Source organism: Falco peregrinus, chromosome 3 (assembly GCF_023634155.1).
Source record: "Falco peregrinus isolate bFalPer1 chromosome 3, bFalPer1.pri, whole genome shotgun sequence".
Classification (NCBI taxonomy): domain Eukaryota; kingdom Metazoa; phylum Chordata; class Aves; order Falconiformes; family Falconidae; genus Falco; species Falco peregrinus.
In genome coordinates this window covers 78055783-78071333 of record NC_073723.1, presented here as the reverse complement: position 1 = coordinate 78071333, position 15551 = coordinate 78055783, and the positions used below count along the sequence as shown (strand labels likewise).

General features: G+C 42.5%; 1 protein-coding gene across 1 annotated transcript; it reads right to left on the bottom strand.

Moving 5' to 3' along the window:
• Positions 1 to 1818: 1818 nt before the first annotated feature.
• Positions 1819 to 7323, bottom strand: C3H18orf21 (chromosome 3 C18orf21 homolog). Its single transcript, XM_055798333.1, has 5 exons — positions 7008 to 7323; positions 6705 to 6727; positions 5759 to 5958; positions 2429 to 2637; positions 1819 to 2011 (listed from the first exon to the last, which is right to left on the bottom strand). Exons 1-5 carry the CDS (start codon positions 7085 to 7087, stop codon positions 1858 to 1860), a joined length of 666 nt encoding a protein of 221 aa, XP_055654308.1. The 5' UTR covers positions 7088 to 7323; the 3' UTR covers positions 1819 to 1857.
• Positions 7324 to 15551: the final 8228 nt, after the last annotated feature.

Sequence of the window (15551 nt, the reverse complement as noted above, 5' to 3'; positions counted from 1 at the left end):
ATAAGAAGCACAGTAAACAGGGACAGCTGGAAGCTCTGCTTCAGAAGCATACCCTTGATTTGATCTAACACATTAATGTTGGTGCCCCTTAAAACATAGCAGACGCCTGTGCTGGTTTCATGTAAGCTTCATAGGAAGCACAGCAGGTGAATACCTAATGTGTGTACTTTAAATACAAAGATTTCTTGCTTTTTCTTGTTTTTCAAATACTTCTGTATAATGCACAACTTCCATCAACAAGATGGAAGTATTTTTCCAGAGGACTTGATCATAAATACAGCAACAACAGCTGAAGTAATGCCAAGTTCTGTACTGGAAAAGGTGAGGTCCGTATTTTGATCAAAGAATGACAGTTAATTTGATCCTACACGTAGGTAAGAAACAAATGGCAGTGAACCTTTCAAAGTTATTGTGCAAGTGTACAGGAGATATAAAAAGGTTACATGCCAGTCTTTTGAGACTGTAAGTAGAATTTGCAAGAAGCTATTCTTCCCTGCCCTGGATTGTTATAAAGTCTGCCAGCTTACTTGGTGGTTCTATTTCTTAAGCGGTGTTCAGAGTCTGAATATACTTAAAGGAAACCATTCATTAGAATACAGAAGAAAAGGGAAATACCTTTAAATCCAAGAATTTAAATGTTTTTAACCGATTCTCTTTTCAGAGGGGAAATCTGAAGCACGATTTGCAGAACTCACTGCAGCCTATATGCAGGGCAGGCTACCAACTCAGTCCTGAATGGTGACTTTCTACTGTTCTTTCTCACCTCTGTGCTGAATTGAACACATAAAATTTGACAGTGGAGACTGCTTTAACCTTTGCAATCTTCTGTTCACATCAAAACACATCGGTGCAACAAGTTCACTACTGCCCAGGGTAAACCTGGTTTTCCAGACTGAAGTCCAGGAAGGAAGGAACTCTGAAACCTTATAAAACCAAAACATTTAATAAAGAGGTTCTCTCCTTAGTAATTTCTGAACAAGACAGAAGTGACCCCTTTTGGTAGCACCCGAGCAACTGGAAATGAACCATCCCCTATTTACGACCCTGCCACTCATAGCAGTAACAAATCAGGGTGCTATTAGCAGGCAGGCATGGAGCTGTCAGTCCATATTGAGGGCATCCCACATCAGAGTACAGTTGTATAAGGTTCTGCATTATCCTCGGACCGGTATCATCTGCAGTCCAAATCACAGAGAGCATTCTTAAGAAAATGAAGCAACTTAATCTGTGATTAAACAGTGATACGCTGTTTACTCTCTCTTGGTACATGAGCACTATTACTTTGTACAAAGGTTACTTCGGAATCTTTGTAAAGGCTGTGCTTAAATTACCACACGTATCAGAAGACAGCAACACCACAGGACACTACATTAGACCCTTGAAAATACCATACCTGCAGAAACTGCTAGTGGAAATGTCTTTGTTTTACTCAAATATGCAAAGTGGGGATGAAATCTTTTAAATTCTGCTGTGATGCATTACCTTAAAAATATGGGAGAGTAAGATGGAACAAACTGTAACCTCCCCTCCCCCAAACTGCTTTCAGGGGTCCTGCGGGACCCACTGATGGATCCAGTATTGCCAGTCTCCTCAAAGGACAGAACCTGTCTTTTAATTCTTGGGCCACTAGAGACTGCAAAACATGTCACGATTCCCAAGCATATCAGACTGGCTATTTTCTCACCTCCCTCTTGTGGACAGTCGGTCCCCTTAGAAACAGAAATTCCTTCTAAAAAATATGGTCTATGCTTTCACACAGTACATGCTGTTAGCTTGAGCTTTAATCACTTTGTAGATTTACTAAAACTGAAGCAATACTTATTGCTGCAATCTTTATTACTTTGAAATAATGTGTAACTAAAGTAAAGTCAAGAAGGTTTTCAAATCTGCCTTCTGGCTTTTCTCTTTTTCTTCTAGGTTAAGCATCCGTTTTAGCTTAGAAAAGTGAAATTTGGAGTTTCGGGGAGTCTTGGAAGCAGAGTTGGTTGTCGCCTGTCCAGATGCATGTGTTCTGAAAAACAAAAGACTCAAATGTCTTAAAGGTGAGGAATAGAATTAACATGACGTAACTATGAAAGTGCACATAAATGTAATTTGAGTGAAAAATTCTAAAAGCAGTATATTTTCAGGTGAAAGTGAGCCGTCAGAAGTATAACTTTGTTATGCAAATTTTAAGCCAGCCATCTCACATTAATGACAAAAATATAATTGGGCATTCTTTGCACACAGTCGCTTTTCATTAGAATCTTTTGATTTTAAGGGTGGCAAAGTTAACACTGATCTCCTTCAGACCACTGAAGAAAAAACCTCCAGTTATCAATTTTAAGTTTATTAAGTGACTGATCCGAAATCCGTACCTGAAGCCCTTGCCCAGCAAGACATAATATACTCAGCAAAATGCCTCTTTAAATAGGACAGAAACAGGTACCTGGGAATTGATGAAGGGCTGTTCCCTTTCGATCCCCACCTACTGCAGCTTACAGGTGTTACTTTATTTGCAGACTGAATTTTTACACCTGGTGTCCTCAGGCTAGATTTAACACTTGGAGTGCCAAAACGTCGTGTCTTTGTAGCCAGAAAATTCCTGTTTTCACCATAATGTCTTGTTGTTTTGTTGCATGAGTTGCAAGTAACCAGCTATGGAGAGAAGAAAGGAAATACCGACCATTCTTTCATTCTTTTCATCCTTATGTGATAAAGCCACCATAAGAATTATCCAAATTATTCTCTAAGTGCCATGACACAAATTAAATATTTGATGAAGAGAAATACGAGATATTAAAAAGCAACATATACTTTACACCTAATATTTGCACTCAGACGTCTTAAGCCAAACACATCCTATGGGTTTCTCTAGAAATTACTCCAGTCCCCTAGAAACTAATTTCAGGAGACCTGTAACACTGAAAGTAACGTTGTACAGTGAAATACAGAAAACAACCCTGTCGAAACAGAAAGATGAAACAGCACCTGAACTGGATATATGATATTCTTGAGTATACGTTAGCAGTATTTCTATTTTGCTAAAAACCATGACATACAGTGTGATCTAAATTCATTAGCATATTCTACCCCCAATTAAGTTATATTACACGCTTTCCAGGGAGCCTTGAAATAAAATATTTAAATCACCAAGCTCTCAAAAACAGTCATCCATAACTAATAACAGCAAGTCTTAGGGAACAAAGAAAAGGCTTTCATTAGTGCGAAAACACTACAATATGAAGGAGGTTCAAAACAAAGCACATTTTCTCTTCTGTTTACTTCAAGGCTGCAGGGAACTTCCAGCAGCACAGTAAGTTGCAGAGGTGCATCAGAACAAATAACGTCAGTCACAGACACCATCAGATATTCCTAATATCCCTACTGCCATGGCAACTACGCTTATTAAGAGACAACTTTTTGAGGCACACAATTACACTGACTGGAAAACACAAGTTATATGCTGTTTCAAGTTAAAAAAACATACTCAAAGAATGTCACAAAAATGTCTAAGCAGGTTTGAAAACATTATACCAAATAATTCTTCATTTCAAAGTGTGTAAAATTACCTAAATTCAGATTGCTTAGAAGTAATTACATTTAGAAATGCCAAAATGAAATATTTTCAGTTGTTTTTACGGTTCTTGACATTATTTTGTCAGCCTAACAAACTAAAAAAGAGAAAGATCATTAACTTATACATCTCATGTATTGATGTATTTTTAGTTTACGTAAATTAAATTCAGATGGGGGAAAAAAAAACAGCATCACATGACAATTTAGCACTCCACGGAATATAAATGGGGGTGAACGCCTCACAATGCAGGAGTTAGTGGATTAATCATAGCACTGCACAGATAGTTTCCATTCCCTGAACTGCACATGCAGGGAACTCCAAAAATTTTAAAAAAGCCCTGAAACAGTTCCTATATGTCTCTTCATAGCACAAGCATTCTCAAATCAAGTTCTACTTGCTAAGAAAGGTATCAAAGGCACAATCTGTCACATTGTTCCTTGGTTTAATTTTCAACCACCCTCAGATTTTCATTTTCAGAAGTGTCTGGTACTAGATTACAGGGATCTACATTGTTAATTTTGAAAGCTGCCAGTACTTAAAATACTTAAGACCAGAAATACTTAAATCATAATCCACAGCACAAATGCAAACAGAACTGAGCGGAACACAAGTGCAGCAAACTGAAATTACATCTCAAGATTAGAATATTGCCCAGAGTTTAAACTGGACCTATTTAAAACTGACTTTTAAACTACTCGTGACTGCACAGTGCATCCTACAAACCTATCCAGCTACACAATAAATCTAAGAACCATCATAATTCTGTAAGACACTGTACCTCAGTTGTCTCAAGAGACAGTTCTTACTGTACACTGAACATTCGTGACCCCAGGAAAATAAAGATTCCAGCTTCTCAGATGCCCTTTCTGCTGCTCAACTATGACGTACAGTTTGGAAAGAGCAATAGCAAAGCCGTCTTTCTGGAGCACCTTATTTTGCCCTGACAGCTGAGAACCTCTGTGGTATTTCCTCAGGTTAACTTTGTATTATGGACTCTAATATTTGATTTCATAAATTTTACTCCCCAAAGCAGCAGACTCTCATCTGAGAAAATGCCAAGTGTGCTAGCAACTGCTGGGCCCAACAGGGTGCAGTCTCATTTATTAAAACATCCATTCACATAACCTGTTTTAATAGTAATGCATGCCTTGGCAACACTAGATTAAATGTATACTATATTCTTCAAATAACAGTAATTAGTATAAAATATAGTAATTAAATCTTACATTCCTCAGTAATTTTAGGAAAAACAACCGAAGCCCCAAGAGCAACATTAACTTGTTTAAATCACCTACGTGGTTTAGTTTTGAAAGACTTCCTATAAACAGTAATGTTCAGAGAAATGTAAAAAATCCAATTCATACAGAAGGTAACAATAATCTGATGTAGCCATGACAGTCTACTGAGAGAAATGAAGTAAAGCTTGTTCAGTTGAGCAAATATATTTTTACACAACTGATAAAACTGAAAAATCCTGACAATCTCTCAATCACTCAAGCTATTCTTCAGAGCTGAAAGGAGCACTACATGTCAAGCTACGCATACTGGCAAAATCAGCCTGACTTCAGCCAACACCACGTTTTGCTTCTTAGGTATGTTTTGCGGTATTCGTAGCAATGGATTTCCAAGGATTCTAATGCGTTTTAGGATCTACCTGGCTGTATTAAGGCTCTGCATCGAGTAGTTGCCTGGCTTTAGCCACATCCATAGGGAAAAAAGGAACAGGCAAAAATCTATCATGCCTGTCATTTTTTGCAAAGCTATGCAAATGATACAGCAGCTGACGGCGGAAATGCCAGAGCTTTGTGGCAGGAAGAACTTATTTAATTTTCAGCAAGATCTTAAGACATCTGCAGAGTCTACCCGGACTGCTGCTAAAGAGATCACAGGGAGGGCAGTGCTGTTTGTGTGGCTTCTCTGACACGTTACGTTGTTCTTTTTGGGGGAAGCTTACCGTTCTCGTCATTGCGGTTATGATCTCTCATAGCAGATTAGGATAGATTTTAAATTTAAATTTAAAAATTTTGGTTGTGAACAGAAATTATTCCAGAAGAAAGGAAAAGCTATATGCTCATGAAAAATGAAATGTGTAGGTGTGAGCTCCTCTTCCAAAAGAAAGATTTCCGTATCTTTTTTTATGCCACTGAAAGGTTTCAGGGAATTATCAGGTATTTGGCAGTTCCAAGCAAACATCCTTACCAGAACACTTCTTGACTCTCTGTACTTTTTCAAAAGCTTTGTCTGTTTCATACTAAGTTTATGGTTCTTCGCCTCCTGTTTAAGAATCTTCTCTATCTGTGGAGTCACTTTCATCTTTGGTTTGAGACGCACCCGGCAGCTATCAGGAACCAGGAACTGGAAGCAGTAAGGACATATCCTTTCTAATCCAGATTCCTTATCTACAGGTTAATAAAGGTAAAAGAGTAAAACTTAAATGAAATAATTATGTTTTATAGGCAAACATTAAAAAGATACATTTCTATTTTAACATCGTCTAGGTACATGTTTCAGACAGAACTAGAACACAAGAGGAAGCTGAGCACCAGTATGTGCTCAGCACTCAGCTGAGCACAATTCACGTTAAGTTTATGCACAGCATAAATTCACACACTATGCAATTGTAGGTTTTCCTGAAAGAATGCAATTCCTTCCTAAAAATCTTTAATGATGGAGGCCGACAATTCTGCAAGGAGCTTCGTGCAGGCACACTCTTGTGCCAGATCAGTGACACCAAATCCTTGTGAAGCTCTTTGTCCATTTTAAGTGCAAGAAAATGACAGCATGGGATGAAGAAATGCTCTGAGTTTAATTTCAGCCCTAATAAGAGAGGGATGCTCTGCAGCTGCCGTTATCACCTCCTGCAGCCAGAGCTGGGCTAGAGCATCTCAGCCCCCCGAGGAAACACCTGGACGCTGCTGCTTAGCAAGTGCGTCACCTCTGCCAGCAGCCCCCGAAGCCCACCCTGGCACTATTCTGTGGGGGCTGGGGAAAATGGAGAAAAAGGGAAAGCCTGCGTCCTTGGGGTTCTCCCCGCAGCCGCCCAGGCCGCCGCTGCGCGCTGCTCCCCGGCCGCAGGAGCCCCGCGGGGCAGCCCCCTCCTCCGCCGCTGCCTCCTGCCGCGGGCAGCGCCCGGGCCCTCACTCGCCTCGGGAGGTGCGGAGCGTCCACCTGCGCGGGAGAAGGGCACAGTGTCACGGCGCGGTGTCACGGCGCGGCTGTGGCACGGCGCGGCACGGCACGGTGTCACGGCGCGACACCCCGCACCGGCCACGCGGCGGCGCGCGGGCAGGGGGCGTGGCCACCCACGCGCGTCACCGCCTCGCTCCCTTCCCCCCCCCCCTCCTCCAGCCAGCGCGCGCCGTCCCTCGCCGCTCCGCTTCCCCCCCCCCCCATCCCCATCCCCATCCCCGCCCCGAGGGCCGCCGCCGCCCCGCCGCGGGGCGCTTACAGCAGGAACCGTGCCTGGCCCGGGCAGGCGCCCAGCAGCCCCTCCGCCGCCACCTCCAGAAACCGCCTCTGCCACCCCATGGCCCTCAACGCCCGCCCCGCCGGAAGCCGCAGCCAGCCAGGTCCGGCGGCCGGGGGCGGGGAGGGGAAGGGAGGATGTGCAGTGTTTCGCCGAGGCCCGGCGGCTCCCCGCGGTCGCAGCACGATGGTTCCGGGGTCGGACGGGCCCGCGGCGAAGGGCGCTGGCGGCGAGCGCGGAGGGAACCGGTGGCGTAGCCCTCGTGCCTGGTGGCCTTGCTGTGACCTCCGCGGGCCTGGGGTCCGCTGGGGCTGGCGCCGTTGGGGCGGCAGCAGCGGCCCTGCCCGGCGCCCGGCGCCCCGTGTCCGCCGACACCGACCGCCAGACCCCTCGGGGCGGCCCCGGTCTGGCGGTCGGTGTCGGTGGACACGGGGCGCCGGGCGCCGGGCAGGGCCGCAGGCGTGTCCCGGGGCACCGGCCGCCGTGCGAAAAGAGTGGTTCTCCAAAGCAGCACGCTCCCACCTTACGGGGAAAATGACATTTCTCGGTCGAGTTGTCACCTGGAAAATGCCACCAGCGCTCCGGCATGCCGCTTGGTGTTCGCCAGCGCGGAACTTCAGCGATCCCCCCCGCTCCATTTAGATGCCTTTTTAATGAATTTTGGCCACGACAGTTTGCTTTATTACCCTGCAAATGTGCTGCTGTTAAAAAGGAAAAGGAAAAAAAAAACCACCAACCCTCGGCTTTTCAACGTTTGATGTGTGTTTTATTAATTCCCTCGGCCCCCTTCATTTGCTAGACATTCTTCTTCTTTGATCTGTCGGTAATGGTGTTCATTTAGGAGAGGTATTCATCTGAGCAGGCTTCAATATTCTATCACAGAATTTGAATAAATATAATTATTTCTTATTTTCTAACATGGACTAGCTGAGGGGTTTAGAAGTAGAAAAGCATGAGAAAAATTGAATTTCTAGGCTTCCTTTAATAGGAGAGCTTTACAGTGCAGTCAATAAATCTGGGCTTTTTAATGAAACGTTCATAAAGCTACAATTAGAGCCTCTGCTGACTTTATTTTTGAATTAAAAATCAATTTTTCGGTGGACCTTCCAATGTTACATTTTTCGTTGCCATGTTGCTGGCTTTGTTGATGATTAATTTTTGTGTGAACTCTACCTTTCCTGAGTGGATACATAATACCTATTTAAAACACAGCCTGTGTCCATCAGTCAACAGATTTTTGGCAATGAGATATTCCCATTTTTTAGTAGCAGTGAAAAACCCCAAAAGTATTTTTTAAACACAAATAAGCAAAAATAATGCCAACACTTCTTGGGGGAGGGGGTGTGGGGGCCTGTTTTTATGATTTTTAGCCATGTTTACCCCCGAGGGGACCTGGTGGCAGAGGAGGAATGGCGCGGCCGGATAGTGCCATGTTCTCTCCCAGGCTCTGCCTAGCAAAAGGGGGGTACGCTGAGGGGTGGGGGGGTGTCTGCTGCCTGGAGCTGGGACCTGAGTCCTCCCTGTCCCTGGAGCGGTGCAGGTGGGCCAGAGCCCTTGCACTAACACCTCGGGATAATTTTTTCTTTGTGAGAACAAGTGCCTGAGTGATTTTGTTAACAAGCAGCGTACTGTACTAATTAAGCAGTGATTAATACAATGCAAAGGATTCATTTTTACTTCTCTCCCTTCCCCCCACCCTACTCTTACACTCGTCTTACCCCTGCTTTTTTTTCCCTTCTGTCTTTTCCAGTTTGTCTGAAATGCTTATACTTTCTTTTTCTTCTACTCCTGAAACTGCATTGGGCCATTCACAGTTTTAAGTTCACTGGTTTCTCTTTGCATTACAGATCTCCTTGTCCCAACAGCAATGGGGAAAGCACCTCCCAGTGCCATTCATATACAGTGTATCACGTGTCTTGTCCCAGTATCCTCCCATGAGGCAGAAACTATGTTTCTCATGTTAGGTGTGGTGCTGCATGTACTAAACAAGTCACGCTCTAGAGGCAGGGAAAATGACCAAGAAATCACGGCCTCTAGTTCACGGTTCTCTACCACCCCCTTAACTGCAGAACTCCCATCAAAAGTCAGTATTTCTGTGCATCCAGAACTGACAGGACCAGATCGTCAAAACCAGATAACCCCCAGCTCCCTGGTACGGTATTTATGGCATCAGTGGAGTGAACTCACCCACATTTCAAGGCAGAATGCATTTGTCGCTACTTTTTCCTGGATTTTGTTCACCCAAAAAAACCCCACCCCACCCACATTAGCGGGCCTATGTTACTAACTGCTTCCTGCTTCTGTTGTTTAGTGTTTCGTAGCTACCATGGCTGGCCAACAAACTGTAAATCTTGCCTGGTGTTTTTTAACAAAGGAAAAAATAGAATGATTTGTGTTGACTTCTGGTCATCGTGTATCATTATTGATTTGAGGGAGGGCAGAGAAGGAAAGCGTACTGTCTATCTGTTGCTTGCCAATCCTCCAGGAAGGCAGTGTTAGTTAGCAGTCAGTAGAGGGCAATCGAGAAATACAGTTTGTGATACCTAAAGGATTTGAAGCACTGATTATGTGTTTACAGAAAAGAAAAAGACGAGAAGAGCCAGGAGGATAGGTTGTTCAGTTTACTACTGGAGACCTGACTGTGACAGACCACCAAGAAAACAAAATTTTCAAAGAGAGCAAAGAAGACCTTCTGCAGCATCTGCGAGTCTCTCCTTTTTTCTTCAGAGTTGCATAGGATAACTTAGCCAGAACTTACTGATGACTGCATGTTCAGTGGACTCGGGAATGGGCTGGGAGATGCAGAAAGGCACTCTTTGGAAGGAACGCAAGAGGAGGCATTTCAAAGATCCTGCAGGTGACTGAGGTGAGCAAACTCAGAGTTTCTCTTTCAGGTGAGATAATAGGTGTGCAGTCAGCTGTATAAAAGTGAGCGAACTGAGTGATTGAAATTATATGAGAATTTTGCTTTTTCAGGCATGCTGGTGCAAGACTAATTTTGTTGTGGGGAAAAAAAAAAAGATAGAGATGCTACAAGGATAAGCGTTTCCAAGCATACGTTATTTTGGAGACATGCTAAAACTGGTAACTTGTTTTATGTGTAATATTTTATATTAGAACTGCTTGAAACATGCTCATTATTTCACAAGGCTTGTGTGCTATAGTTCCTAGACTGTAGTTTACAAAGAAATATATAAAGAAGATGTGACTATTGTTCCTTTTAGAGGGGATTTTGCTAAGCTTTAGGACAAATGTGACTTGCAGGTTTGGGGAAACGTATTAAGAGATTTTGGATGCGTGGTGGGAGTGCCCGCAGATTCTTCAAAGGCTTTATTATCAGAAAGATACTGAGAAGTGATAAGAAGGAATACAGCAATAACAAAAGGAGTTAAGCCACAGAAATCAAGGGGCTGACAGAGGGTTGGGAAAGCACAATTAAAACAAGAGACTAAGTTAGGAAATAAGCATATGAAACACTTTTCTGTTGCCAAGATCTCAGCTGGTGTCACCATAACACTTGGAAAATATCCTCAGGACGCTGGGAACCATTAAAGCAGTACAGATTATCAGAGGATAAACTTCCACTTCAGCTGGTACCAGAAGTGACCAATAAGAAACGTTTGGGAAATGAAAGATGAAGAATTGAAGCATTGACATTCTGGGGATATCACAGAGCAAGTGCAAGGGTATCTAGAGGTCAGTCAGACAGTACCCATCTGAAACAAGCCAAGCTGATAAATAAAAGGAATAAATCCTATATTTAAAAATGCATTCAGCTTTGAAAAGCTAATTAAAGGAAAACTTATCTAGCATTCCTCCTGACCCTGGATTTATTTTGTAAGTGGTATGATAGGTAAGGCTACGGCACAGTGATTTTTCTGTTCTTTGAGTGCCAAAATATGTAAAAGATTAATATGATAGTTGTCTGTTATAAACTGTTTAGAACACAGCTTCCTTGCAGTATGTACCTGAGTGAAGTGAAAGATAACATATATAAAGCATGTCACTATTTTCCATGAGTTGCCAACATCCGACAGGGAATCCCCCTGATCTTGAAAGCTACAAGTTCCAGTCTCTAATTTTTTCTTCTTTTCATTCCATTTCCACTGCGCTAGATCTTCTTGTATTCCTGCAAATCCATTCTCTCAAAGGATAATATGAATTAAAGATGATATTAAACAAAAGCCTCAGAGAGAAACATACTTGCAGTTTAAGGAAACACGTACTTGTGTACCAACTCTTCTTTAAGTAGTCTGTAGTCGGAATTATTAGTTCTCTATTTAAAATGTGAAGCTCTAGGGCAATAAACATTCTCTTATAGCCCACACCTATTTTCAGTGAAATTAGCGTGATTGCTTGTTGGTGTTTGCTGAAGAGTTTCCTCTCTTGGTGATGATGATGAGATGGGTCATCTCTCTACAGGTATAATCAAAGGGGTTCTTGTACTGGGCAGCCATGCAGGTCAGTGGCTGAGAGATGGGAGCTACTGCTTGTTCAAGTCCAGGCTTTGCTTTGCCTCTGTGACTTTGTGGTACATTAGGGCTTTTTATGGTCAGCTTATGAAGTGGCCAGCCTGGCATCTTGCCCACACTATAGGCTAGGCTTTGAATGGCAGGCTGCAGATATACAAAGAGGCCCTCCCTGCACAGAAGTTACGGGAAAGGCCATCATCTGGTTGCAGTGTCCTTCCTTCAATACGTAAGACAAATAATACTCCTATGCCAGTTCTGGATATGAGTCCTTGTCACTTTGAGTCACAAGAAACTATTCCTTCATTTTCACTTATGAAACAGTTGTCTAAAAGTGTTTAAATCTCAAGCTGCAGCTCCAGCTCCACCTGTGAAAAAGACACTGCTAATTAACGTGTTAATTGTCATGTAAACCTCTTTGCTTAATGAGATGTGAAATAGCCCCTACTGCTAGATATATCAGTGTGCACAGGAGTTTGTCCCAAGAGCTCAGCGTCATTTATTGCTGTGCTGCAGCACAGCAATATTTAAACCTCTTGCCAAAAAAGGAACGTTTTACTTTCTGATGAGTCATCTGGGTTTCACTCAGATCTCTTAAGGTTCTCCCACCCTGTTCTTTGCTGTATAGTTCAGGCCCTGCCCTAGAGGCCTTGCTTTCACAGCCGAAAGATGGGGTGGAACCCTTTTCAGCATCTGTCGGCTCCTTCACTTGGAAGGGACTGCTAATGAATGATACGGAACATTTTCTCAGTCACCGGAGCTGAACGTGCAGCATTCCTAGGCTTCTCTGGCCTGGAGTGTGGCAAAGCAGTGCTGGCAACTGAGCCGGAGTTTGCCACATGCTGTGCTAAACGTCACCTGCATCAAGAAAGAAAGGGAACTAGGTCAACCAAAGGAGGCAGCTGTAGATTTTTTCCACATTCATCATATTTGCTTATGAACAACACAAAAGAGCTATATGTTTCAGGAAAACATTTCTTGCCTTTTTTTTTTTTTTTTCCTGTTGCCAAATGGGCATAGGGGAAGTCTTAATCTTGTATTTTTTTTGTTTTAGATGATTTTCTTTTCCTTTTAATACCGAGCAACCTGTTCTAAGGTGGCACTGGTCTGAGCATGAGGTTGGACTAGATGACCTCCAGAGGTTTCCAACCTTACCCTGTAATTTTCAACACTATTGCTGTAATTTTGAATTCTTCCTGACTCCAAATTACCTGGGAGAGGAAAAAACCCACAACTATTTTAAGATAATTCTTTTTCCCCACTAAGTTATTATTTTATTTTATTTGAAATGGACCAGAGAGAATAAAAAACCAGGTAATTCCAATAAATAGCTGTGTCATGGAATAGTTCTTTGCAGTTGTTGGGTTTTGTGTTTTTGGATAAAACGCTTTGTCTATCATGTTCAGATAGCCTAACAGAATTGCTATTATGGAGAAATTGAGTCAGCTGAGGACTAAACTGTTTGAGGGCTGTACTCTCTGCTGCAGTCAAAAAGTGGCTTCTCATACCTGTTTATAGTATCAAAAGTTGGTCTCATGTCTGAGAAGGTGGCATCATTGCTGATTCTTCCAGTTTTATGCTTCGTGACTTAGATGGCAAGAAGAGGCGGAATATTTACTGCTAAAGTATGTGAAATAATATGAACTTGAAAGCTTCATATCAGCTTTTCAGTGATCAATTTTGGCTAAATTCATTCAAAAGTTAACTGTTTGCCCAGCTGACATCCTTAATTCATCACCCTTGCTGAGACTGAGATCTTCAAAACCGTTTACAACCGCTAAACAAACGTATCTTCCATTAGCTTTGATTATGAAGCCTGATAAAATGTGCAGAAGATCTGCATCTTTAGAGATGACAGTGATGGATATAATTTAGACTCAAGAGAGGTAACAGAATCAGACTGATGCTTAAAGTGAACTTTCAGCCAGAATTTCAAGGTCAAGTATGGGCGGGTGGTGCAGCGCTTCAAAACTGCTGTTGAGGCACAGTGGTAGCACTGCATATTGTACCTGCATAGGGAGGAGAGCACTTGAGTCTTCATTGCTGGTAATGTGGCATTGTCACCAACATTTATTCCTCTTTTAAAGGAAAAACTGAAATTGAGAGGATGTAACTACTTCGTAAGTGTGAAGCAGATACAGAGTAAAGAGAAAAAACTCTACAAGACAGTACTTTAATTAAACTACAGTATTATTGCCTTCACTAGTGGTGGAAAACAGGAAACTTCTTCAGTGAGGGTTCTATTATAGCTGCATAATTCCCTAATACTGAAAGGAGATAGTCTTTCTAAAGTTTGCCTGCACGCAAGGCCCTCTGCTTTCCTGCACTCCTCAGAGATTTTGTACAGAAAACAAAACAGCAAGGCGTAGATGATTCAACAGAATACTTTTTCTCCAAAACCCCAGAGGTCTCTCTGCTTAAGCATCCCAAGGCAGAAAAAGCTGAAAGTAGTTATATGCACATACGTTAAACAAGCATCATCAGAGTTGCTGGTAACCTGCTACTTATTTGAAGTGTGAGGAGGGGCTGGTGCCATCTCCAGACTTTTTCCAGAAGGCCCATAGCCATATGTTTTTATGTATTCTTTTCATTATTATTAGATAATGCTAACAGTAGTTAGCATCAGTCTCCTGAAAGGTTATTTTGGCCCTCAATGAGGAAAAGACTTGTTTTCCCTCTTCAGAAAAGTAATTTCCAAGTGGTCAGACTGATGGCATGGCAGACATAATGAAGTCTGTCAATTCATAATCAGTTTGTGCAAATGAAAATTATTTTTTTCCTTACTGTGTCCTTAAGCAACGTTTTCCTGATGAAAATATTCGTGGGGGGTTTTTTTGTTGTGGGGTTTGGGGTTTTTTTTGTTAATCTCACCCTTCCTCCTAAGCCAATCTGAGATCTCTGCATCCCTTAGCACTGTTTAGAAGAAAAGATTTGGTTATCATAAGAGCGTGGGTGAAAGACAGGACAGTGGAAAGCTTGAAGGAGTAAAGGTCCAGATAGAGATGTACTGGCAGTTCTATGAAGAGCTTGTCACAGTGCCTGTTGGCTCTCTACCTCTGTTTCATTTGCTCTGCTGGTTAATCATTTGCTTGAGTGCTCAAGTACCATGGTGATGGACACACTACCAGTGCCATGGACCCAGCATGCTGCGTATTCATTAAAACATTATTTTTGAAAGGAAACACAAAATAAATACAACTTTTGAAAATCCTCAGCATACCTAACATTGCTGTTTACCTTCCTTTCTAACAGTACAAATTAGTATGGTAGGATACAGTCTTCTTCCTCCCATTTTAGGTTTTCATTCTGCTGTTGATATCCACAGCTTTCTCATGAAAACATAAGTGGTTTGAAAGGCTTCAGACTTCTTCCATATGTTGAGTATAGCACGTTTGTGCATTGGCCTTTCTGTGCAGCTATTGAGATGTTTGTTCCATTGTCATCAATACTAAAATCAGGGAGAGGGCCCTGGAATATAAGCCAAATGCATCCTTGGTCTACTAAGCCCTAACATTTTGCTAGTGTGATCTTTGTGAAACTAGGGGTATTAAGTGCAACTTTGAAAATCCTGGCTAGCAACTAACTGCTGGAATGCCATCTGGCAAGCTATTCTTCCTTCTCCAAATATGAAGCCTTCTGCCTGAGTAGCTCCAATACAGCATCTCTTCTGCAGCATCACATTTTGAGGTCTGATCCTCACACAGACCTCTGTCGCCCTTTTTAATTTTTATAGTACAGTGCTATTTAAATCTCTGTCTGAACATGTATGGTGGCCGCCAATGGAAAGTTAGCACTGAGCAAGTTTCCCACAGAGGGCATTACTGTGCTAGCATCTCTCCAAGATAACTGCACAGAATGTAGGAACAAACGTTATTACCTCTTCATCATGTGTACCTTACGAGTTTGCTCCTGGTTTTGGTATCTTGGATTGCTTCACAACACTGCTCTCTGAACACCGGTGCCTGGAGCAGATTGAACTAGCATACTGGCAGTCAATGAACCCCCAGCACATGAAGTGCCCAGGAGGCAAACTAAACCACAGAGGAGGGAATCAGAC

Bases quoted from the DNA above. Each gene is read 5' to 3' on its own strand.
- C3H18orf21 (XM_055798333.1), bottom strand. From the start codon at position 7,087: ATGGGGTGGCAGAGGCGGTTTCTGGAGGTGGCGGCGGAGGGGCTGCTG. The intron at 6,728-7,007 runs GTAAGCGCCCCG...TCTCCCGCGCAG, and splicing joins GGCCAGGCACGGTTCCTGCT to GTGGACGCTCCGCACCTCCC. The intron at 5,959-6,704 runs GCGAGTGAGGGC...ATTAACCTGTAG, and splicing joins GACGCTCCGCACCTCCCGAG to ATAAGGAATCTGGATTAGAA.